At 38.2% G+C, this 26771-nt stretch overlaps 1 protein-coding gene across 1 annotated transcript in view; it reads left to right on the top strand.

Moving 5' to 3' along the window:
• TMOD2 (tropomodulin 2) overlaps positions 1–26552 on the top strand; it is a 53029-nt gene extending 26477 nt beyond the window's left edge. Inside the window, exons 6-10 of the mRNA XM_036735108.1 lie at positions 696–826; positions 6870–6977; positions 8681–8824; positions 13926–14070; positions 23458–26552. Coding sequence (XP_036591003.1) covers positions 696–826; positions 6870–6977; positions 8681–8824; positions 13926–14070; positions 23458–23492 — 563 coding nt within the window. The 3' untranslated portion in view covers positions 23493–26552. The remainder of the gene's footprint in view (positions 1–695; positions 827–6869; positions 6978–8680; positions 8825–13925; positions 14071–23457) is intronic.
• The last annotated feature ends 219 nt before the right edge of the window (positions 26553–26771 follow it).

Below are 26771 nucleotides of genomic sequence, written 5' to 3'. Positions count from 1 at the left end.
AGCTGAGGATCAACTGCGTGTGTGTATGCATGTATATATACATATACACATATATACATATGTATGTATACATACATACTTACACACATATTACCATTATGTGTGTGTAATATACATAAACATAACCACAACATGCGTATATACATGTGCATATATACTTATGTATATTGTTGTATGTGTGTGCATCTATGCACATGCATATACATCTATGTGTTTGCTATATCCCTGTACGGCAACATGTCAGTCATCATGCAGAAGTGTTGTTTTGGGAAGGTACTATGCCAAATGGCCATCTGCACATTTGGTTCTGTATAAGCAGTCACTCATAAAGTAGACCGCAAAACCTAAATCTAAGTTGGTTCCTCCATCGTAGTATTTCTGAGCAGTTCTGATGTGGTTGTTTTCGTGATAGGCTCAGGAACCTGATCACTTTCTATACCTGAGTCCTGGACATAACTACCAAAGCTGAGAAACACCAAGTTATAAGTACCGGGTAGAATTAAATAATCATTAGTAAAGCTATATAATTCACTTGCTTGTCCAATAAAACTGATTATTTTTAATATTAGATTTTATGGTTTTGGAAATCCATGATAGAAATGACACTTTGGGAAACCATCTTTGACTGAAAATTATTCTATCATGCGTGATTGAATAGAACTTGAATTCTACAACAATATTAACTTGTGTTTTAGATGTGGTCAAAGGTGAAAAGGTCAAGCCAATATTTGAGGAACCACCCAATCCCACGAATGTGGAAGTTAGTTTGCAGCAGCTGAAAGCCAATGATCCCAGCCTTCAGGAAGTTAACCTCAACAACATTAAGGTATTTAATTACAGTAGGAGCCACTTGATTGCATCAGTAAGGGCTGGAAAGGTGCTGGAGAGAACCAGTTACCTGCTTGCTTATCACTTTACAGTTATTTAGAATGTCTCTTATTTTCCCTGTGCTGTGAGATGTGCTGGTAAAATGATGAAAAGGAGGATGTGGTCCCCACTGTACCTTGAAAGAAGTCTCAGTCCTTGAGTTTAATGTAGAAGGAACTTAAAACATGTGTTTATCCAGATGGTGACTCCATTCTTAGCCTAAGTTATTCAGGTTCACATGAGAGTTAGACCCCAGGGAACCTAAACATCCCCACTGAGTGAGTGAGAGAACACAATTCAGTAGAGTACAAAGTATGCCAGTGTGAGTGTTCTCATTAACAAGAGTAAGCCAGTCCTTCCTCTTTGGGAGGTCAGCATAGAGATAGTCAAATCCCAGGGTTTTAGGTTTGGACCAGGAAGAGTTCAAGCATTGTACTCTGGACCAGAGGTATTATCTATCCTTCTTACCCCAAATCCAAAGGGTCTCTTGGGCCCTCTAGGAAGGGAAGGATTTTAACTGATAAAATTGGGGTATGAGGACATCTTACATAGATGACTGCCAAATCAGTATATATATAGGCCTAATTACTCTCCTGTTCTCTAATCCTGCATTTCAAACTACCTGATTTATAATTCTAACAGGATGTTCCATAGACGTCTCACACTCAACAAGTCCAAATGGAGCTGAATTTATTTTCCCCAAATACTATCCCTCCTCTGAACTTCCTGCTTTTGTTGAGGCTGTCACCATAAGGATGATAGAACCAGGGTCTGGAAGGGACCTCCCCTAGTTCAGGGGTGGGGAACCTGAGGCCCTTTGACTAAGGGCCACACTTGAGGACCTAGAGGGCCCCATGTGGCCTCAAGTTTGCCACCCCTGACCCTAGTTCAATTCCTTCATTTTACAAATGAAGAAAGCAAGGCCCAGTGAAGTTAAATGACTTTCCCAGGGGAACATAAATAAGTATCAGAGGTAAGATTTGAGCTCAGAGCCTCCTGATTTCCAAGCCAATATTCTTTCCACTACTCTATACTGCTATCCTTCCAAGAAGGAACTACTTTTCAGCCTTGCAATCATCCTTGACTCTTGCCTTTTCTTCATTCAGTTCTTTAAAAAAAAAGTTTTATTTTTTCCATTAAAATTCATTGTCACTTCCTACCGACTCCCCTTCCCCAACAAATAGATACAGTCAAGCATAACAAATGAATATATTAGACATGTGTGCCTGATTCAATTCATGAACTTTGTTAAACAATAACTCTGTGCCTAGGATAATGTTAGTAGGCTCTGGAGATACCCAGACAAAAGTGAAAGTGTCTCTACCCTCAATGAACATATACTCTATTGTGGGGAAATGACATTTTTATAGACTTTAGTAAAAATAAATCTGTATCTTTTTTAGTTTGAACATCTAATTTCTTTGGTGTAGATAACCCCCTATAAGGAAACTCCCTTCATTAATGCAGATGGGTAACTTCTGTAATTACACTTTTAGGCAGCTGCCTGGGACACAGAGATTAAATGACTTGCCCAGGGTCACACAAGCTAATGTGTCAGAGACCAGCATGGTATCCCCTATGCCAGGAAGTCATAAGCACGTTGGTGAATAGAGCCCTGGATTTGGACTCAGTGAGACCTGAGGCCAGATCCTGTCCCAGACACTCACTAGTTGTACTGACCCTGGGTAAGTCACTTAGCTGCTCTCTGCCTCAGTTTCCTCATCTGTAAAATGGGGATGATAATAGCACCTACCTCCCAGAATTATTGTCAAGGATTCAATGAGATAATATTTTAAAGTTCTTTTCTAACATTAAGGTACTCTATAAGCACTAGCTATTATACCAATATAAATTATACATATATCTATATAAATACCAATATATAAATATAAATACCAATATACCAAAGTAAATTTGAAATTATTTGGGGAGGAGAGAGGGTGAGGGTACATGCCACCTGGGGGAACAAAATTAGTCCCTTAGAGGATGCCCAAATTCCAAGAGGCAGAGGTGAGGAGAGAATTCATTCCAGGCATGGGAGACTACCTATGTATCCCAAAAACAAAGGAATAGCAGATGGAATGTCCCATAAGAATAGCAAATACACGAGTTTGACCAGATTTGTAGACTTTTTGAAAGTCTAACCCAATTGTAAAGTTTAACCAGATTGTAAAGATCTTTAAATGCCAAATAGAGAAGTTTATATTTTATCTTAAAGACAAAAGAAAACCTCTGTAACGGGTTCTTAACCTGGGATCCATGAACCTGGTTTTAAAAAAAAATTATAACTATTTAATATAACTGTTTCCCTTTTAATTTTACACATTTAAAAATATAATTCTGAGGAGTTCATAGGCTTTACCAGTGTCCATGACACAAAAGAGGTTAAAAACTCTTGGGTAGAGTGTTTTTAGGAATGGAATGACACATGCTTTAGAAATATTAATTTGGCAGCTGGGTGGAGGAAGATTGGGAAGGGAAGAGACTTGAGGGAAGGAGAGACTATTGTGATAGTCTACATAGAGTAGAGGCTGAACTTACTCTGTGAGCTCCTTGTGAATGTGAGACTATGTGAGTGGGAATGTGCTCTGACTCAGGTGATATGCTGGTCAATGTTTAACAACAAGGTCTCCAAAAATACCAATTATGAATGATATACCTTTAATTTAATCTACATGATTAACATGTTCTCCATTATTTCATTTTTGGGAAAGGCAATTAGGATTAAGTGACTTGCCCAGAGTCATTTGTGTCTAAGGTCCAATTTGAACTCAGGTTCTCCTGACTCCAGGGGCAGTACTCTATCCACTGTGCCACCTAGCTGTTTCTTCTATTACTTTTAAATCTAGACAATCAACAATAAATTAAGCCCTAAATCTAATAGGTTGCCAAGGCTTGTTGATTCTATCTCCACATCTTTGCTATCCATTCTCCTCCTTCCTCTCCCATCCTGAAGCCCTCTCCTAGTTCAGCTCCTCATTACTTTTCACTCACTGGGTCTTCTTCTTCTCCCAGATTCCTCTATTCTAATTCTAAAAGAAGCTTGTCCAAAGAATGCCCACTGGATAAATATGTGACGTTAAGATCGCATGCAGGAATTTTGTACTAATAGAGCCTCATTTGGACATATCTATCTCTATCTTCCACGTTTCTTTGCTACTTAAAAAAACTCCATAATTTAATTAGTGAGGTTACTTCCTCCATCAATGAAGATCAAAGCTCCTTAATATCTCATGAGTGTCTGAAAAATTAATCACCTGGTGACCAACTTTCTGGTAATGAATCTTTCTACATTTCACTAGGCTAGTTCCCAGACATCCATCTTCAGCCCCCTACATAGAGCTTTTCCACTATGGTAAGGCCAATCAGAGCTTAGTCTTTCAAGTCATAGGGTCACTTCTACACTAATAAGTGTAGGTTTAGTATAGGTTCCTCCCACTTACATTTTTTTCTGTGGCCAAAAGCTTGGGTTTGTTTTTTTTAATTAAACATTTTTTTCAAATGAAGATCCGTCTTCTCTTTTCTCCTGTTTTCCCACCCTCTACCAAGAAAGCAAGAGAAACAAAACATGCATATTAAAAACATGCATAGTCAAGCAAAACAGATTCCCACATTTGGCCCAAAACTTGTTTGGGAGGCAAATGGTGGCTGGATGTAGGAAATTTGTATTAATGAGGACTAAGAAACAGTTATGGGACAAATAAAAGTGTAAATAATTGAAGGCAACAGTCCCTAGTGCCCTAGCAGGGCTATAGATGCACATGATGTTATTAGTAATTAAAACAATTTTCCTGACAACCCAGAGTGCGGTACAGTGAAAAGAGTAATGGATTTGGACTCAGAGGGTGATAGATAGTTCTACGCACAGAGCTGGAAAGGACCTCAGAGGCTCTCTTATCCAACCCCTTCAACAATTCAGACTCAAGTCCCATTTCTGGTCTGTGTGACCTTGTACTGATTGTTTAACCTCACTGGACTTCAGTTTCATTATCTGGAAAATGAGAGAGTTGGGCTCAAAAGCCCTTCCAGCTCTAAATTTATGATCCTAAAATCTTCATTCATTATCACCATATTTCAGTAAAGCACATTGCTTTTTGGAGAGTTTGGTCAAATTTTTCCTGATTTTAAAATACCCTCTTATCCGTAAATGAAAAAAAAACCCAACCTATATTTCTATCTAGACAATCTTGGAGGGTCCCATTCATTCTAGGTAATGGAGCTCAGAAATACATCTATAAGACCAATGGGGATTTGACATTTTGAGGACAAGTAGAGACTTGCATTCTGAAACTTTAAACAAATGGAAGCTAGAAATACAGTTGTCAATACAAATATTTAATAGTAGGAAGATTAGTAAACAACTATTAAGCACCTAATATATTCCAGTCAGTGGGCAGTCCCCAGCTTATAAATGTATTATTTTCCAAAAATTTGTGCATTATTTGATTATTTGGAATGCAGAATATATTTCTCTATAGAAATAATGTTAATATAGGTTATTAACATCTCATACCATTCCATAAAAGACAATTTAATTCACAATGTAGCTAAATACTATACATTGGCAATGAAAAGTAGTAGGGGACAATATTGTCAAAGTATTAGTAATTTAAATTGGATAAAACTGAAAAACAGTAAATTTCAGTGTTGTATTTGTCTTAAAGGCTAGTGCCTGAGGAAAAATAGGCTTAATTATAGGAAGATGAAGTGAGAAATTTTTGTGGCTCTTCTAAAAGGGACTTCTGGGCAATTATAAGGATTTTAGAGGTTGATGTTACTGGTTCTTTATAATGCTCAATGTTATGGAAAAATTTATAGCTTCCCTTTTCCTTGTTATAGCTGTATCATTAGCACCACACTTAAGCTTTTCATTAAACCCCAGCACCTATCACAGTACTTTATACACAGTGGGTATAACGGATGCTTAATTATCTATGTTGCATTTGTGGCCTTGTTTAAGATCATTTGGGGCTTCACAAATGGAATGAAGAGAAGGAAAAAAGAGAAAACAGGGGTAGAAGGAGAAAGGTTTTTCCTTGAGATAAATGGGCAAGATTGGGAAGCAAAGAAAGAATGAATTAAAGAAAATATATTTGTAACAAATAGATGTTCTGGGAGGGTAGAATGCTATCTTAAGTTTCATTAAGAAAACATCTAGCTTCTAGGAATGAGGGAGTGATACTCCTACCATATTCTAATCCTGGGAAGACCAAATCCAGAGTTCTGTATTTGTTTCTAGCCACTCATGGTTTAATGCCTAGATAATGATAAGCTGGAGTATGTCCAGAAGTGGGCAACTAGGATGCCATATGAGGTCCCAGTTTTATAGCTTACCCCTTCCTAAGTTTGGTATTCAGTTAGTCCTGATTCCTTCCTTGGTTGATTAAGGGAATTAGGATATATAGCCTAAAGAAGAGAAGACTAAGGAGGGAAATTCTACTTGCCCTTAAGAACTTGAAGGACTATTCTGTGGAAAAGGGGATGAGACCTGTTTTCCCTGACATCAGAAAACAGAAATAGGAACAGCTTGTAGAAGTTATAAATAAGCAGATTTAAGCTTGATGTAAGGAAAAACTCCCTTACAATTAGAGCTATTCAAAGACAAAGCAAGTTCCTCCATAGTAGAGGAAGGCTAGAGGCCCATTGATTGGCTATTGTTTTAGAGGAAATTTTTTTTTCAGGAATGGATTGGACTAGATGGCCCTAGGGTCCTTTCCAACTTTAAGCAGTGGAAGTGGTAGATATAGAACCCCCTAATTGAGAAGAAAGGAAGTGTGATAGGCTGTATTTAAGTGATATGTGATAGAAAGGAGGCATCATTAGGTCAAAGGGTTGATACAGTCCATTCAAACTAAAAACTTGGTCCCCATCCAGAATGAAGAGTAATAGAGGACAAATGGACCATTGAAAATTATCCCTTTAGATGAATGGGACCTTTTGTAAGTCAGGAGTCTATAATTCAGGATGCCTGTCTAATGGCCTTAAATCTCTTCCTATCACAGAATATTCCAATTCCAACCCTAAAGGAGTTTGCAAAGGCTCTAGAGACCAACACCCACGTGAAAAAGTTCAGCCTGGCTGCCACCCGCAGCAATGACCCTGTTGCAATTGTAAGTAACACTCTTAAAAATCTAACTTGAAAAACCCAACTCATTAGAAACAGATACAGGATGTCCCAAGAGTCTCAGAGCAAAAGTCTCAAGCGGTTACTGCTTATAACTGCACTAAGATTTTTGGGACAACCTTTATAACATCTTTTTTCCTATTAAGTATTCTTTATTTGGGGAGTGGGGGGAGGGATGTAATCAGGGTTAAATGACTTGCCCAGGATTGCACAACTATTAAGTGTCTGAGGCTGGATTTGAACTCAGATCCTCCTGATTCCAGAGTCCGGGTGCTCTACCACCGTACCACCTAGTCGCCCCCTGTTAGGTATTCTTAATACAGGTAAGGGATCCTCTGCACAGTAAGTAAAGACACATTAACACACATTAGAGGGGCAGCTAGGTGGCACGGTGAGTAGAGTACCGCCCCTGGAGTCAGGAGGACCTGACACTTGACACACTTACTAGCTGTGTGACCTTGGGCAAGTCACTTAACCCCAATTGCCCTGCCTTACCCCTAAAAACAAAATGAAACACATATTAGTTGTGATCTTATGGGGAAAAAAATTTGAGTTAACTGGATGTCAACTACCAGGAGATATCAAACAACCAGAATTTTTAAACACTTTAGGAGAAATCATACAGGCAAATCATAAGGAAACTTTGCTGAGCATGGGCACTAAGTTCCATAAATAAATCAGTCAATAAGCATTTATTATATTAAATACTTATTATGTGGCAGGTACTAAGGTAAGTACTAGGGATACAGATACAAGCAGAAAAACAGTCCCTGTCCTCAAAGAGCTTTTATTCTAATAGAGAAAGACAAGACAGAAAAGAAAGTAGAAGGAGTGGGAGGGGGAGATAGAGGTAGGTAGCTCTAAAGAGTCTTTAGAATTGATTTTCCTTAGAAGATAAAAAAGGGGGGACGATAGGAGGGAGGGCAGACGGGGGAAGGAGGTAATAAAAAACAAACATTTTCGAAAAGGGACAGGGTCAAGGGAGAAAATTCAATAAAGGGGGATAGGTTAGGAAGGAGCAAAACATAGTTAATCTTTCACAACATGAGTATTGTGGAAGGGTTTTACATAATGATACACATGTGGCCTAGGTTGAATTGCTTGCCTTCTTAGGGAGGGTGGGTGGAGAGGGAAGAGGGGAGAGAATTTGGAACTCAAAGTTTTAAAAACAGATGTTCAAAAACAACAACAACAAAAAAAGTTTTTTCATGCAACTAGGAAATAAGATACACAGGCAATGGGGCATAAAAATTTATCTTGCCCTACAAGAGAAGAAGGGAAAGGGGGATGGGAGGGGAGTGGGGTGACAGACGGGAGGGCTGACTGGGGAATGGGGCAACCAGAATACACGCCATCTTGGAGTGGGGGGAGGGTAGAAATGGGGAAAAAATTTGTAATTCAAACTTTTGTGAAAATCAATGCTGAAAACTAAATATATTAAATAAATATGTATAATCAAGCAAAAAAAAAAAAAAGAATTGATCTTCCTTGCTATAAAGAAGCTCTCATTTCCAGACCACTCAAGGCCCCAGAGACTTATATAGCATTCTACTTGGGGAATAGGTTATTAGGACCCGGATTTTTTTTTTTTGATTAAGTAGTTACCAAATGTCTCTGTTCAGTATGCTGAGTGGTTCTGCCCAGAAACCTTCAGAAATGCTCATGGAGTCTTCTTCCCTGTGTGTTCAGGCTTTTGCAGATATGTTAAAAGTAAACAAGACATTGAAAAGTCTAAATATTGAGTCCAACTTTATCACTGGAACTGGGATTCTGGCACTGGTGGACGCCCTGAAAGAAAACGAGACCCTGACCGAGATCAAGATAGACAACCAGGTAAGCTCAAGAATCTCTTCGTACACCACAACTACTTCTGCTATGCAGAGAAAGAGAGAGTTGTGGCCCAAAGCTTATCCATGCTGTGGAGAGAGAAAACTCACTAGTCTAGGATTAGGGCAAGCATCTGAGGAAACAAAGTTGATACACTGGAGTAGTGGGCAGCCATTGGTATCATTTTTTTCCTAAACAAAGGGCTCCAGACTCTGAGCCCAGCCCAACTTCTCCCTGACTTTTCCAATCCTTCCTCAATCAAGAAAGAGAAAGAAAATTGCCATACCTGGGGACTCAGATACCATTTTAAAAAAATGCTTCTTCTTTCTTGTAAAATATTGCCAACATGTCCACCATGGATAGAAACCATGTTCTAGGGTGAGCAAGTGCAAACCATCAGGCCTAATGCAGTCACCCATGCTGACACCCCAACCAATTCCTCCATCAATTCTCCTAATTTCCTTCATATGGCTGGCTATAATCAGTCACCTGCCACATCTTGAGGAGGAGAGGTTGTTCAGGCAGAGTGACAACAGCCATAAAGGTCCCTATCCTAAGTTCAGACAGCCAGTAAAGGAACATTTAAATGCTAGGGATGGAAAAAGAAGAAAAAGACAATCCCTGCTCACAGTCTAATGGGGGAGACAAGGAAATAAATATTTTCAGACAATCTATGTACAGGAGAAATAGGAAATAATTAACAGAAGGAAGGCACTAAGATTAAGAGGGATTGGGATTAATTTAAAAAAAATAATAAAGAAGAAAAGAGGATAGGTAAGGCAGAACCATCCTTCTTATGTACCTGTCACATCTCTAGGACTGAGATTGGACCTCCTCACCCCCTAGCCCAATTCCAATTTACTTCCCCTGTATGCCCATGGAACCGATTTCTCAGATTCTATCTGGCCACATTCAGGACTGTGAGCTAGGGACATCCCATGGGTACTTCTCCCTAGAAACTGCTACACTGGCCCACATATAGCCATGTTTTGTTTGTTGCTGGATACCTGGGACAAAGGGGAAAGATGGGGGCTATTAAGAATACCAAGAAAGGAGGTTAAGGAAGAGGTAGAATAGCCATATGTTTAAATGGAACAAGCTGAGAACAATTAGGAAGTAATGAAAAGTTTAGGGAGAGGTTTTTTCAAAACCCTAGAGAAACATTACTAAGAGAACTGAGACCTGCTTATTTCAAATTGTATATGCATTTTTGCTTGTGACGTGGGTTAGGTCATTTCGAAACCCCATTCCAGAATCCATACCCCCAAATCCCCACTTGTAGAAGTTCCACCTTCTTAAAATCTACCTAATAATCTGGACCCTTGAAAATTTTAATTAGTTTTGATCTTTGAAAATATGAACATGCAACCTACTGCCTCTCAAGTCACTAACCTTAAGATCATCTTAAGTCACCCTGGAATGGATTTAATAAATTCTTATATTTGACTTCCCTGCTGTACTTCTCTCTCCTTATGACAAGAAGAGGGAAAGAGCGTTGCTGGTTTAGTTGAAGAGCTTAGCTTAAGTCAATAGGAGGCAGAAATCCAGAATTAGAGCTTGTGCTCCATTATAACTTTGTTCCAAAGGCACAATTGGGAGCTGAAACTAATATAGCATGGTAAGTAACAGACAAAGGTACCAGAGTGCTTGCCTACTGAGAATCCATTGGGTGATGACCAAGAGCCCTTCAAAGATGAGGCACCAGATAAACAAGAGGTTGTCAGTAAAGCTCTGCTAATTATAATTCCGTCAGGTATCACTTATGAAAAATAGAAAATTCACAGAAGCACATAACAGGTTAGTCAAACTTACAGTGAGTCAAACAAACAATGTAGTAAAAGTGGGAATAGCTGTGGTTTGGAATTGGAGGACCTGGATTGGGGTCCCAGTTCAGCTACTTAGATGACCCGTGGACAAGTCCTTGCTCATTTCAGGGTCTCAGTTTCTTCACCTGAAAATAATAGTATTAAACTGGATGATCTTTTAAAAAGGAAACACACATTGACAGATTAATTGACTAATTTAGCTAAGCACTTTACAAATATTATCTCATTTGATCTTCACAACAATCCAGGGAGGTGTTATTAGCCTCATTTTACAATTGAGGAAACTGAGGCAGACAAGCAAGTAAGCGACTCAGCCAGAAACACCCAACTAGAAAGTGTCCGAGTCCGGATTTGAACTCAAGTCTTCCTGATTCCAGGCCCAGCACTCTATCCCACGATTCCATGAAAGGACTTGCATGTAAATTTAAGGGTAGGAGGTGGGACCTTTCTAAAAAATGAGTTTACCTTCATATTACACTTTCCTCTTTACAAAAAACCTTACTCCTGACAACTCTATGAAGTATTGCAGGTACTATTATCACCCGCATTTTATAGATTAAGGAACTGAAGCTCAGATTAAATTAATTGCCCAAGGTCAATTACATGGCAGAGCCAAGAATATGAAACCAAAGGGAGAAAGGATTATGTGCCATGATAAAATCTCATTTTAATAATCCCCCCCAAAAAACTTCCAAACAAAATACTTTTGATGGGAAAGTCCCAGTAGTTTTTTATGTAAATTAAGAGGCAGCATGATTTCCCCCAGTCTAAATTTGAAATCAGAAAATCTAGATGTGTGTCTCAGCCCTGCCTTTTGTTAGCTGTTTGACCTTGGTCAGGTCACACACCTTTTCTGAGACTGTTTACTTAAATAATAATAATAATACCTATCCTGACTACCTCGCAGGGTTGTTGGGAAAATCAAATGATATAATGGATGTGAAAGTGTTTATTAAACTGTATGGCACCATGTAAACATAAAGTGGCATATTGCCCAGATGGAATACTCAGATCAATGGCAATGGATTTGCATAGAATAGCAGTAAAGCAATCCTAGTGTTGGTAACCTAAATTATTTAACACTATCCTCCTTGTGAAACAATAATCCTGTAGATGAAAAATATGAGCAAATAAACAAAGCTTTGAAAGAAGTTGGTAGAAAAGCATTTACGCTACAAAGAGAGAGTGGATACAGTGGGGGGTGGGAAGGAGAACCTTTTCAGACTAGAAAAAAAAATCTATAGATCTAGAAAGTTTTTAGTGAGTAGTCATGTTTTATAGAGTAATGTCTCCATCTTGTGGTGTTTTCAAAAACTGCTTCTAGAGCTCTTTAGCAATGTTGAGAAAACTTAACTACAAATAAATTTAAACAAATCCAGTAACCTTTAACTGCTAGAGGAGAGGAATGCAGTTGTAATGCTTTTCACACACACACATACGCACGCACGCACGCACGCACACCCCCTGACCGCTAGGCAGGCTCTTTATTATTTGTTTCGGTTTTTAAAAAACAGCCCGTATCCCTTAGTTTTAAAAAATTCCTAATTTTAACTTCCTCCCTCTAATTCATCACTAGGTACCTTGTGCTTCCATATTAAAAATGTTTCCCCTTAATTTAATCCAAAAAATGTTCATAATTTTTCTAAAAATTGAGGAATTACTGTGATGTCCAATTAGGTAATTCATTTGGACTTGCAACCAATTGTAACAAGTAATCAGAAAGTAATCAGATTATAATTGTGACCTTTAGTTTATGTATCCAAACTAAAGGCGCTTATTAGATACCTACTCTGTGCAAGACACACAAAAGTCCTGGACCTACAAAGACAAAATGAAAATTAATCCCTGCCTTCAAGAAGCTTTCATTGTACTAGGAAATACAACATGCCAATTGCCAGAGAAATAGAAAATCATTTGAGGGAAAGATCAATAACTATGAAGGAGAATCAGTGAGCATCTTGGAGTGTTGGACTGGGGTCAGTGACACCTTGATTCAAATCTGTCCTCATATACTAGCTAGTTAGGTGACCTTGGACAAACCATTTCACCCGTCTACCTCAGTTTCCTCATCTGTAAAATGAGAATAATAAATAGCATCTACCTCCCAGGGTTATCATGAGGATAAAATGAGATGATATTTGTGAAGCACTTTGCAAACCTTAGCATGCCACGTAAATGCTATTATTATTATTATGATTATTATCAGAATTACATGATTACATGAGATTGATATTACATGACAGACCGATATTATTATTATTACCTAAATTGAACCTTGAAGAAAGCTAGGGCTTCTAGAAGACAAAGATAAGAGGACAATGCATTCTAGGCACGGAGGACACCCTGTACAAAGGCACGGAGGTGGAAGCTGTAATGCTGAATTTGGGGGAAGTAGGCCAGTCTGCATGGAATGTAGAGCATGTGAAAGGGAGGAATGTTCAATAAGCATGAAAAGGTAGGCTGAAGCTAGATCATGAACGGGTTTCGATGCCAAGCAGGGAAGTTTGTATTTTTCTCTTGAGGCAACAGGGGGCCTCTTAACATTTCTGGGGTGACATGATCAGACTTGTACTTTAGGAAGAGGTCGAACTGACCGATTGGTGCAGTTTAATATTACTGATTTTTCCAGTTTGCAGTCCTGGGAGACACATTCAATTATTAGTTTAGTTAATTTAAAGTCATTTAATTTTTGAAAACTCCATTTGATTGTTTATCCATGTTAAAACAAAAAGATCTTAGTGAACATCTGGTCCAACCTCATCATTCTACCAAAAGGTAAAGCAATTTGCTTAAGGTCACATAATTAGGTTAGCACCAAAGCAAGCATTAGACCTCAGATCTCCTCTCTCCAAGGCCAAAGCTCCTTCCATTACACCGTGCTGCCTTCCTTACAACATTCAGTGGAATACAAGAAGCACCAAATATTAGCCTTGGTTTTAATTTTCTTCCCATTTCTCTTTTTCCTTCTTCATATATGATTTCCCTAGTTCCTTCCATCTGGAAAGATTAGGAGGTCAGGTGGCAAACACATGTTAATTGATCTTCACTTTTAAACTTCCTACTGATGAGGATGACTCTGATGGTCCAAAGCAGAGTCTTCTTCATCCGAGTAGACTGCTACAAATTGATTTTTTTTGCCTTTATCCTTTTAAATCTCCTCTTTTTTCATTAAGCTTGTTAGCAATTTTAATTATATCTTATGAAAGTAAATGTTTCCCTTTCTTTCCTGGTATGTCTTCTCTGTGTACGTACATGTGTTTGTATGTCTGTTCACAAACCAGAGACAGCAGTTGGGAACAGCTGTAGAAATGGAAATTGCCCAGATGCTTGAGGAGAATTCAATGATTCTCAAGTTTGGATACCAGTTTACAAAACAAGGGCCAAGAACCAGGGTAGCAGCTGCTATCACAAAGAATAATGATCTAGGTAAAATAACATAATTTTGACAATGGTTACTGTGTTGCTTTATAGATACTTTGCATTTAGTGGATGATAGGATGTTAAAAACTGTAAGAGCAGGGTGGCTGTTTTTAAATAATTCCATCTTGACATTTCAGATACATAATTTAATAGATAGCCATTTCTATTAACCTCAGAGTCATTTAGAGGTACTTCACCAAATTCATTGCTAATGGAATCATCCTAATACTCAATGCTTATGGTTCACTTAATCTCAAGTGTTCTAGCTTGGGGTCCATGAACTTTTTTTTCCTAATGTTTTGACAATTATATTTCAATATTATTGATTTCCCATGTAATCTAATGGAGTATATTTCATGCATTTCAAAACATTATTTGGAGAAGGGGTTCATAGGCTTCTCCAGACTGACAAAGGGGTCTAGGACACAAGAAAGGTTAAGAATCCCTGACTTAAACCATTCCATCAAAATAAGAAATTTCATCTCCTCTTACCAAATAATCTTTGGTTTTTGTCTTATCTTCTTTTTTTAAAGAATATTTTATTTAACTGTACCTTATAGGTGTTTAATAAATGTTTATTGAATCAAATTGAATGCATTAACATTTATACATAGTCCTTGGCTATCTGTACCAGTGGAGGGGAACAGGAAGCTATTCCCTAAATAACTTACATTTGACTTTTAGGACTCATACTTGTTCTTGCATTTGAATATCGGTATATCTGATCTGGAGAATTCACAGAATATCAGACAAAATAATGAATTCACTGTGACGACCCAACTCAGAAGTATCTAAAAAGGTACTGAGATCCTCCAAGCGGTCCCCCTGCTTAACTTTCTTCTGTTCTCCATTTAATGTTGGGGAGGGATAGCACTGCTTTGATGCTAATAAGCAATGGCTAAAATATTCCTACTCTCTTTTTTCCTTTAATCTTATTAGCCATCTGAAATATATCTTTTATAAAATTGGTGAAGTAATTTAGTTTTTTGTTTAAAAAGAGGGTCTTCTTATCTCTTGATATATAGTTTTTTTAATCTAGTTTTTAGCTAGTTTTTTGTTTAAAAAGAGTCTTCTTATCTCTTGATAGTCTTTGAGATGTAATTAAAATAAATAGATTAGCAATCAAAAGAGTTATTTAAAACAGAGTGTCTAATGCCATAAGAAAGTTAGAAGGAAAACATAGTGTGAGTAGCCACAATAAAGAAAAAGAGAGCTCATTGGGTTATGAATTTTGCTCCTGATCCATGAAATTTTAGGGAATCAAAAAGCTGCTAACATTTTAGTTAAAGTCAGTTTTAGATCAGCCATAAGATCCAGAGTTCCCTGCATTCTCACTGATAATTTTTAAAAGGTAACAATGGGAAAGTTGCAAATATGTTCAAATTTTACCTTCATAGTTGCTGATGTGTTTACATGAAAATATGGAGAGTAAAGGGAAGGGAAGTAGTACTCGCTATGAGCCAGACACTGTTCTAAGTACTTTTACAAATATTATATCTCACTTGATCCTTACAACAACCCTGTGAGGTAAGTACTATTATCATCTCCATTTTACAGTTGAGGAAACTGAGGCAGACAGCAGGTAACTGTCTTGCTCAGGGTCACACAGCTAATAAACATACAAGGCATTGTATGTAGCATTTTAGCTACTGTGCTACCAACTGCCTCAAGTAATTCCAGAACAATTCTTTTTCTGAGTGTATAAATGTATTTTTCAGAATTCATCATTCTCTCAATGGGGACAAGACTTCCAGGTCCACTAGAAGTCAAAAATCTCCCAAAAATTTTTTTAGGGGGATGGATGTTTTACAGTTTGATGAAGAGGGCCCAAATCTTATAGAGTCTTAGAGGCTAAGACTTTTGACAACAGTTTTAATACGGCCTTGAATAAAAAAAATTAATTTCATCAGCAAGAAATTGCCCTTTCCCAATGTTTATTCTCCAGTCTTTGTATTGTTTTGCCTATGATCATTTTTTTTTAACAGTTTGGTGGCTGGGGTTTTCCAACTAGTTTTTTCTCTCTTCTCCCTATTTCAAGAAGCCTATACCATACAGTAGATGAATCAGTAACAAGCCCTGCAATTGCTGGGTCTCTCTAAAAGTCTTTATTTATTTTCTAAGGGTTTATTTAGTTTTTTAAGCAATATTTTGTTAGTTCTTGGTGTTGTTTTTCATTTTAGACTGCACTTTCCTTTGTTCTGTGTAAATGATCCTGTTTTGTAGTGGGTTTGAATGATCTTTGAAATGTTTGACTTTCACACTAATAGCCAGTGCAATATCTCTAGCAATTATCAAAGTGTGGTCTTTAAGAACTGTAACTTTTCCACTTTTCCTTGGATTAACATCTTTTTTTTTTTTTAAACCACAGAATTGAAAACTGGACAAAAGAGAGCTGCCACACTTGTGTGTGCACTAAATTTGTAGCACTCCACTAATGAAAAACTAACAAAACTCAAGAAATCAGCCCAGGCAGGTTTCATGTGACCAAGACCAGAGGTTCTGAGTCAGCCTCCTTTCATAATAGCCGCATGCATGACCATTGCCGTTACAAAATGAAACCATATAGAAATCATTGCTTGTCCCAAGTAATTTGCACAACATTACCAACTCATACGTTGCTTTGCTATCTCTTCAAAAATCTCTGAAAAAATGATGGCATCCTTGATGAAGGCATCAGAAGGGAACAGTCCAGTTCTTAGAAAGAATATTTTACAGTAGACCACATCTTTACAGTCACGCAATTGCCCGAACACTGTAAAGAATACAAAGTCCCATTTGACTATGAAGAAGTATTTGATATGCTAGAGCAAACATATTACCTTAAATACTTCAACAACACATCTTACATTCATATGGAAGTAACACAAGATTCCTTCACAGAATCACAGAGTTTGAGAGTTGAATGAGACCTCAATCCTGCCTGATCCAAACAGTACCTGAAGAATAATACTCCAATACAATATACGTAACAAATGGTCAGGCAGCTAGGTGGCACAGTTAATAAAGTGCCATGGCTAGAGTCAGGAAGATTCATCTTCCTGAGTTCAAATCTGGCCTCAGACACTTACTAGCTACATAACCCTAGGCAAGTCCTTTAATCCTGTTTGTCTCAGTTTCCTCATCTGTAAAATGAGCTGGAGAAGGAATAGGCAAACTACTCCAGTGTCTTTGTCAAGAAGAGTCAGACATGACCAAACAACAACAACAAATGGTCATCTGACCTCTATTTTAAGACCCCTCAGTGATGGGTAATGCACTACCTCTCAAGACAGATCATTCCACTTCTGGGCAATTCTGATTATCAGGACATTTCCCCTGCTCTCAAAGCTAAAGATACCTCTTTGCTACTTCCACTCATAGCTTTTGGTTCTGTCTGTGGGGACAAACAGAGTAAATTTAATCGCTCTTTAGTGTAGCAGCCTTCCAACCCTTGAAGATGACTATCATGCCCTCCCTCTCCCAGTGTTCTCTTCTCCAGGTTAAACATCCCAGTCCCTTCAACCAGTCTTCAAATGACAGACTTTTCACCATCCTGGTTGCCCTCCTCTGGATGCTCTCCACTCTATCGAAATCCTTAAACTGAGGAGCCTATAACTACACACAGTATTTTCTATATGTGACCTTACCAGGGGAGAAGATAGAGGTACTCTCACCTCCTTATTCCTGGAACTTATGCCTTTCATAATTCAGCCCAAAATCACTTTTGGTTTTTGGCTGCTATATTTGCAGTCCACTAAAACACCCAGTGGTGGGATTCAGCCGGTTCATGCTGGTTCAGCATAACCGGTACCTAACCTGAGGTTGAGTTAGGCAAACCAGTTGTTAGCGGGGGCAGGGCCCGCACCCCCTACATCAGTGGCTGTGTCTCGGCTCAGGTTCCATGGAGAACTGGTTGTTAATGTATTTGAATCCCATCACTGCCCAGAACTTTTTCAGACAAATTGCTGTCTAACCAATGCTTTTTCCATTCTGTACTTATGAAGCTGATTTTTTTGAACCCAAGTATAAGACTTTATATTTATTGATAGTAAGTTTTATCTTGGGGCAGCTAGGTGGCACGGTGAGTACAGCACTGGCCCTGGAGTCAGGAGGACCTGAGTTCAAATCCAGCCTCAGACACTTGACACACTTACTAGCTGTGTGACCTTGGGCAAGTCACTTAACCCCAATTGCCCTGCCTTTCCCCCTGCAAAAAAATAAAAAAGTTTTATCTTATTAGATTCAGTCTAATAATCTGGTTTGTCAAGACCTCTTTGGATCCTGATCCATTTGTCTAGTGTGTTATCTATCCCTCCTAACTTTGTGTCATCTGTGAATCTGATGAAAATATATATATAATTTGTATATATTATGTATATATATAAAATCTCTATCCAAGTCATTGATAAAAATGTTAAGCAACACAGGATCAATCATAGATCCTAGGAGCACTCCCCTGGAGACCTTCTAGGTTGTCATTGAACCATTAACAATTACTCTTTGAATCTGGCTATTCAACCTTTCTGTGGGAAGAGCAACTGATGGATAGTCTACATGTTCCATTGGGGGAAGGGGATAGGAAGAGAAAAGCAGTTATATAGTGCCTATTACACGGTAGACACTGTGCTAAATGCTTTACAAATACTATCCTCATTTGACCCTCACAATAACCCTGAGAGGTAGGTGCTGTTATTATCTACATTTTATAGTTGCAGAAACTGAAGCAAACAGAGTTTAAGTGACTTGTCCATAGTCATATAGTTAGTAAATGTCTGAGACCAGATTTGATCTCAGGTCTTCCTGACTCTAGACCCAGCACTCTATCCACTGCACTACCCCCACCTGGCTCCACTGGTATACAGGCAATGTCAAGGGATCTAGAAGAACAACCCAGCATGTTAGGTGGACCCCCTGTGGAATATTATTTATATAGGAACATGAGCAAGTGCTGTATGGGGTCATTACCATTGGAGGGAGTGTCCACGTTGATGAGATTACAGATGAACTGAAATGTCAGAGAATTCAAAAAATAATAGTGTAGTATCTTTATGAAACAGAAAGGTTGATTCCATGAGTGTAGTGAGTGGTAATGGCAGAGAAGTCCTTCCAGAAATAATCTGGCAACATGGTAGACAGGAGAGATTAAAGGTGCCCTAATTGTGGTGGCTGGAAAACACCCACTAGGATAACACAAAAAATTCGCAATAAGAAAACACTTATTTGTCAAGTTTGCATTAAACTTACTGATTGAAAGCAAAAGATTGTTGATTAACCATTCCCTTCTTCTTCTTTTAATCTGTATTGTCCAAAGCCCAACCATGAAGCTTGAGGCAATTTTTTCACGTAAGACATTTTGAAACCTAGCCTTTCTCTAAGTAGATGCATTTTTATAGCTATAGTTGATCTCAAAGAGTGAAAGTTTGTCCCAGTTGAACCTCACAGTAGGTAATTTTGGCTATAGTTGGACTTTTGCAGCAGATTTTCAAGGTGAAGGTGTATTCTTTGTACCCTTGAATACAATTGGCCAACTACGATTTAGAAAGAAAAAAAATAAGTTGAGGCAAAATTGAATAGCACAGTTTCTCGAAAGACTCTGAATGATGGTACTTAGGACTTGAAATTCTTCATTTAATTTTTTAGTGGCCTGCCTTTTATCACAAAGACATAGAAAAAATGGCAACCTTGGCGTGGTCTGATTCTGGCTCCCCTAAGGGAGGCAGCCTGGTAAAGTAGAAAATGTTGGACTTAGAACCAGAGGATCAAGGTTCAAATTCTGACTATTCCAGTTATTACTTTTGTGACCTTGAATGAGTTATTTTAACCTCTCCAGACCTCAATTTTTACAATAAAATGAGTGGCATTGGACTTGACCTTTTAAGGGGTCCTTAAGGACCTTCCAGGGGTCCTAAGTCTCTTACAGAGTCAGAGAAATTGCTGAATGGAAGTGACATTCCGTAACGGAACTCCAGGTCAGACTGGTCGTAGCTTGAAACCTAGCTTGTGTCAGGAGCTGAACCATTGCTGCAGAAAATATATAATTGGTTTAATCAGTAATAGACCAAAGATGTACCAATTAACTTTCACCAGAAGATATAACCCTACCTTGAAGACTAGTGAGTGTAGTATACCCAGCATACACAGAACTTGCCATTCCTAAATCATAAAAGCCAGTATCTACACTGCATGGATCTGTCCCCACTAAAGATTTATCACTATAAATTATTTGAGAACTCTACTATTTTTTTTTCCAGAAAAGTAGATAAAGAACTCACAGAAGCAATAGTGGCTTTGCAGAAAGTAAACCAGGTTATAGGCAATCTGAAATTGCTAGGAGCAGCGCATATCAGATAAGGTTTCAGTAGGGAAGCAAAGAAAGCTTTTTGTGCCTTCAGTAAAATCACCGCAGCTTGGGGTCTTTAAAAGTAGTATGCAATTTTACAAATGCCATGCAGCCCTGCCTTCATTCAGTCAATCCTGGTCCAGCTTATGGTTAATCTTCAGTTCTCTATATATTTGACAAATATCAGAAATTTGACAAATTATCAGAAACACTGGCTGTAAAAATTGTTTCCCAGCTTTCCACTTTGCTTCTGATCTTGGTTATATTGGTTTTGTTTGTGCAAAAACTTTTTTAATTTAATGTAATCGAAATTATCCATTTTGTATTTTGTAACATTCTCTATCTCTTGCTTGGTCATACATTCTTCCCTTCTCCATAGATCTGACAGATCTATTCCATTCTCTCCTAATTTGCTTGTGGTATCATCCCCTATTTCTAAATCCTATACCCATTTCGACCTTATCTTGGTATAGGGTGTGAGCATAGTTAATCTTCATACCTGTCCAAGATACATGTCCTGATTTCCTGACTCGATGAATTGTCCATGCATCTGCTTGCAATGGTATGAGCAGTGTATTACATGTTTCATCTGGTTGGCTTTTCCTGTGTGGAATACTAGACTCATCTCTTCTGAGCAACTGCAGATTTCACTTGAGGAAACCATATAGTGCCCTAGAGGTGAATGCAATCAACCCTATGTTATCTGAAAGCAGGATCATCTGCTGGACTTTAACATCTAGGAAATCTCTTCCTTTTGTGAATTGTGTACAAAAGACCCTCTACAACAGAGGTGTCAAACTCAGGCCTGATCCGACTCCCAAGTTCCAACAAAGCAGATTAAAATGTAATTGGGCAATGAGTAACAGCATTAAGAAAAATGTAATACAACATAGATAATGTTAATTTCTGATTTCCTAAGTCACTTTGCCTCCCCCATCTGTTTCCATTTGAGTTTGCCACCATAGGCAGAGATATTTGGTGCCCTGGTTTTTTGCCTTATTTAATACATATAATCATGAATAATTAAACTAAATTATCTCTAGGGTTATGTCCCTTAAGTAACCCTTTGTATGATGGTAATGATGGGGTGCTTGTGCTTGGACCCTAATTCTAACATCACATTTCCCCTTAGCCTCTGCCTGGGTGCCTGTGGCAGAATTCCAATTTCAGAACACATATAGTTCTCAAACATATTCTTTCCCTGGCAGCCTCTCTAGCTAAAGGGCAGTGTGCCCCAAAATTATCTCTGCTTCTTCCTTAGTAAGCAGCTATGCCCAATTATAGTTTGATTCCCAGGTGTTGATAACTGACCATATACTGAGTCTAACATGTATCCTAGACATAGTTCAAATGTATACTCCCTTACGTTAATCTTGACTAACAAGGCACTTGATGTAATCTAGCCAGTATCTCCAGCTAGCCCTGAACTGCTGGTGACTTAGTGACGTTTCACAGGCAAAACCACACCTCCTCCTGCCCCCCCCAGGCTATTTCCCAGCGAACTCTGGGTAAGATACCTTCACAGTAGGTACAAAAAATGTATGTTCCTTTAAGAACTGACCAACCCCCCTAATCACGCCCTGACCACTCCCTAATCCCACCCCAACACACCTAATTGACAGGTTTCATCCCTAAATTTTGTACTTAAACTTTCCCTGTAGCCCTGTATGGTTGCAGGTTCCTTAAGAACTCTTGCCCGCTTTATTTACTTAAAGCGTAATAAATCTTTGCCTCCTTGACTTAAAGAATGCTTGGGTCTGCGAATTCATTCCAGGCGGCGTTGCCTTGGGAATTTTGGTTTGGGATTTCTGCATCCCTGGGTTCATTTCTCCCTCTACAGTAACACATACATAGGAATACTTTGTTGGAGGAAAGTCTTTAAAGCTATATTTTGCTCTTTTGAGTCAAATGCTTTAAAAAAAATCAAGTTCGATTTTCAGAAGATTACTAATAAAGATTCAGGGGCCCTATGACAGTAATTTGTTATGTAACCCTCAAAATTGGTGCCTGGTGACAGGTGTTCTAGGTAATTCCTTTAAGGGAAAGAGTTATTAATGTCATCCTGGTTTCTCTCTTGCACTTCCCACTTTGAGCACTCATAATTATAACTGTGTAAGACCTGCATCTACATCAAGGGTTCTTAACCTTTTTTTTTTTTTTTTGGTGTCATGGATCCCTTTGGTAACCTGGTGAAGCCTATAGATGGACCCCTTCCCAAAATAATGTTTTTAAATGCACAAAATACATAGGATTACAAAGTTAATCAATTATATTGAATGAGTTCACAGACCCCAAGTTAAGGTGCTTAATAAATGTTTGTTGATTTGACTAGATACTTAATATTAAATATTCTGATGTCATAAGTACAAAGTGCTACTTTTATCGATCGTGTGTTGGGTAAGAGAGTTTTCACTATATAGCTTATCTTAATTACATACAAGTAGGGTGTCAGAATTGTGTTTTAGCCTTGATCTTTGATCTCAGAGCTGAGAGAATCATTTTGTTTACAACTCCTTAGTTGACATAACAACTGTAGCCCAGCAAGTGTTAAGAGGCAAAAAAAAAAAAGTTGAAGTTTCCTTTCATGGTCAGAGTCACTTATCAGGAAAACAAAAAATAATTAAATTTGATTACTTGCTTGGACAGAAAATTTAAAATGAAAAGAGGGCAGCTTAACTAGTGTTCTCATAGTCTTAGAGATATGCCGTCCCTTCCCTGTGTTGAAGTGGAGAGCAAGGAGAAGTTGAGTTGGAAGTCGTGTGGAGAACCTACACCTTCCTTCTGGCTCCTCCTGAGTGGAAATAGAGTGTGAAACATTTTGCGTTGCCAGAATTCAAATGTAAATAAATACCAAGATGCATCCCAAGGCTGTTTAAAAATATTCAGATGATACTTCTCTCATACATAGATGCAGATAATTGAGAATTCTAATCACTATGATATAAATGTATGTAGGATATTATATAGGATTGTTATTTTGTGTGTGAATGCTTAAAGTTTGAAATGCTTTGCCAATAGCAAATTTATTCCTCTCAAATTTATTTTTCATTTATTTTAATTTCTTTTTGGCCTAGTTCGCAAGAAACGAGTAGAAGGTGATCGGCGATAACCCAACCATCGGAGAAGTGCCGCTCTGCCTAAGGCAGCCAGCTGTTAAGATCACAACCTTAAACTCTTGCCCCAGCGAGACCATTTTTGAAAAGGTCATTCATTTCCGTTAATTGCTCCCTCTTTATTCACACCACTAATACGTTAACTTTATTTTGTGTGTGTGTGACATTATTTCTCTCTGATGAATAATGTGCACATATTTTTTATTTTCGTCATGTGTGATTCTGGCATGCACAGTGAACAGTGGATTGATATAGACTTTAGTTGAGTGGCAACCACCGGGAATGACATTAACTGCCTTTGTAGAGGAATTTCTTGCTCAATTTATTCAGTGTAACCAACTTGTGTTTTTACTTCCCACAGAAGTTCATTTTTAACCACAAAGAGGATTTTAGTACATAAGGTATGTTTTTAGGAATAGTTGTTTTTATCAAGCCCTAGCTCTGTTTACATACACTGCTTTGAGTTAGGCTAATTGTTACATAGACATTCTGCTGACATAACAAAAAAAATGTGCCAGTATTGCCAACCCTATATTGGGTGAGAGTATGGATGGATTCCGTGGGACTGGAAAATTGTTGAAAGAACATGCCCTACCTATGGTGGGCCAGTAGTATCATCATCACATGTAGAGGAGCATCACTTTACCTTTAACAGCCTTAGGAAAACAACTACAAAGCATTTACCAGCCCACAAATATATTATTTGCCAGCCAAAAGATCAACACAGGTAGTGAAATTAATTAAAGCTCACTTCACTGCTTGTCCAGCATAAATTGTTTCTTACTGTTGACTAATGACAACAATTTGAAAGGCTGTTTTAGCATTTTTCAAACATAGTTTTTAACATTTTAACAAAAGGTAAAAGCTCTTTTGGAGCTCTGCGTTCCTTTTAAATTCACCATACTACTGCTCATCAAGATTTTCTTTGAACTGCACTTTTGAGATGCACTGTTTGGACTAATTATAAACCTCTGTGGCTTTGTCTACATAGTGCCAAAACAACAGAATGAAAAGTGAAAAAATTAGATCAGTTCTGTGTACCTGTTTTGTCTCCCTACTACCGAAGGTCCTGTTATTTGGGAACATACCAGTACAGACTGGATTTTTCACTTGTCATCTAGATGTTTCCCATAGTGCAGACATAGCCTATGAGAACACAAGTGACTTAACTGGATATTTAATCTGCATAATGTTTTTAACCTAATTATTCAGTACTAAATGAAAAAAAAGCATGCTACAGTAACAAGGGTAGGCAACCTTGGGCATTGGTGCCACCGAGTGGCATCTGAGGCATTCTGCAGCTCCTCTCCATGCATATTTCTTTTTTCTTTGCCTGTTTCCTATTTCTTCTATTTTCTTCCTAACTTTCTTTTTCCTCTTCATGCCTTCCTTCCTTCCTTCCTTCCTTCCTTCCTTCCTTCCTTCCTTCCTTCCTGATTTTTCCTTATCTCCTAACTAAGCCTGGGCCTTGCTGGTATTACCAGGCGGCACACATAGAGACCAAATTCAGAATTTAAATTCTATAGCCGATTATCTCTGCCACATGGACACAATTTTTTTCGGTAGCATTAAAATAAGTTAATGAGAAAATACAGATATATTGTGTTACAGCTCTTAATTTGTAGAATACTGGATCAACATTTAGTATACAGTCTTTTTTAAAAAAACGAAGTATTTCTAACCACTACGTCTTGTGTTATCCTTACCTACATCTGGGTATTCCAAACAGCTTAAAATTAGGGTTATGGTTAGCATATATGCTAAAATCTATAGACACTTTCATTTGTTAAATGAGACAGTTGGATTTAAGCTCTTTAAGGTTTAAAAAAAAATTTTGATGCTCTAGCACAAAATGAAATTTAGCTATGTGCCCCAGCTTAGTGGGCCTTTCATAATCACCCTGATGTTCCCTTTCCAACTTTGCAGGACATCACAAGGTCCCTAGGGCCAGTGAGTAGAGAAAATCACCTCCATTCTAGAGATCACCGTAGGATGGTAGGACCAGTTCTTATGTAAAATCACTTACTTGAAGCCAGCAGCCTCTACTTCTCACCAGCCATCAAATATCACCGCATAGAGGCTAACTAAACAAATGTCTAAGCCTGCTGCCATCTTTAAAAATAAAGGCAATGTGGCTTAATGGACTAGAGTACTAGGCTTGGGGTAAGAAAGATGTGAGTATAAATCCAGTCTAAGAGACTTGCTAGTTGTATGAACTTAGGCAAGTCCAAATACCTCTCTGTGAGCCTCAGTTTCCTTATCTGTAGAAGAATGGTGTGAATGCAAGCACCTACTTTACAGGATTGTGTGAGGCTCATATGAGATAATGTGTGTAAAGCATTTTGCAAACCTTAAAAGCATTTTATCCAAGTCAGTTAATATTATTACTCAGTATATATGCTGACACCCTTGTTCTACCCTCATGCAAAAAAAAAAATAAAACAAAACAAACAAAAATTTTTTAAAACAATCTTCACCTCAGACCAACTTTCCATCAGTGAAGAATTGAGGAAGACACAATTATTCCCTAGCCAGAAGTGAAACCATCTATAATCAGTGCACCATACATACAGCAATGAGCAAATTCAGATAATCAGCCTGAATTTACTATGTGCTAGGCACTGTGGGAAGTACACAGTACCACCCTCAAGCAACTTGCAATTTAGTCCTGAAAGAACCTTTGCATTTCTTTGGGGGTCTTTTGGTTGTAGGAATAAAGAAAATGTGAACGGGGGATTTGTTGCAGACACTTTAGATCCACCAGACTGAGGGCAGGGATTGTGCCTTACCTACTCAGTATTGCTCCCACCATAGTGCAACGGGTGCTTAATGTGTCTTTTGGGGATTTATTTTAGTAGAAATTTAGATATATATTTGATATCCACCAGGTGTTGCTATGGAAGATAGTCTAGCTGAGAATTCTCTCCCTCTCCAGATTGGAGGAGTAAATAGAACTGATTCTTCCCCACCACACCTATCTCCACCCTTTGGAGCCGACTAAGGTTGTGATCTTCACTTCTGGTCCTTAACTCTATTTCCTCTTCCTTCTTCTCTCCCATGTGTGGGGGAGCAGAGGGTGGGGAGAGGTGTTGTGATGGAGAAAAAGCCCAAAGGCCCTTTGTTCAGAACAACCCCTCACTTATTAGTTCATTAGGGTTTTAGCTTACAATAAAGGTCCCAGTACCACATTTTCTCTGCAAAGGTCAAAAGGTTAAAAACACAGATTATTCATAAAATTAATAAAAGCTCTGAGTCCCCAGAAAATCCTTCAATTA

The sequence above is a fragment of the Trichosurus vulpecula genome, chromosome 8, assembly GCF_011100635.1.
Source record: "Trichosurus vulpecula isolate mTriVul1 chromosome 8, mTriVul1.pri, whole genome shotgun sequence".
Taxonomy (NCBI): Eukaryota; Metazoa; Chordata; class Mammalia; order Diprotodontia; family Phalangeridae; genus Trichosurus; species Trichosurus vulpecula.
Note: the sequence above shows the minus strand (reverse complement) of the source record. Positions and strands in the feature narration are given on the sequence as shown.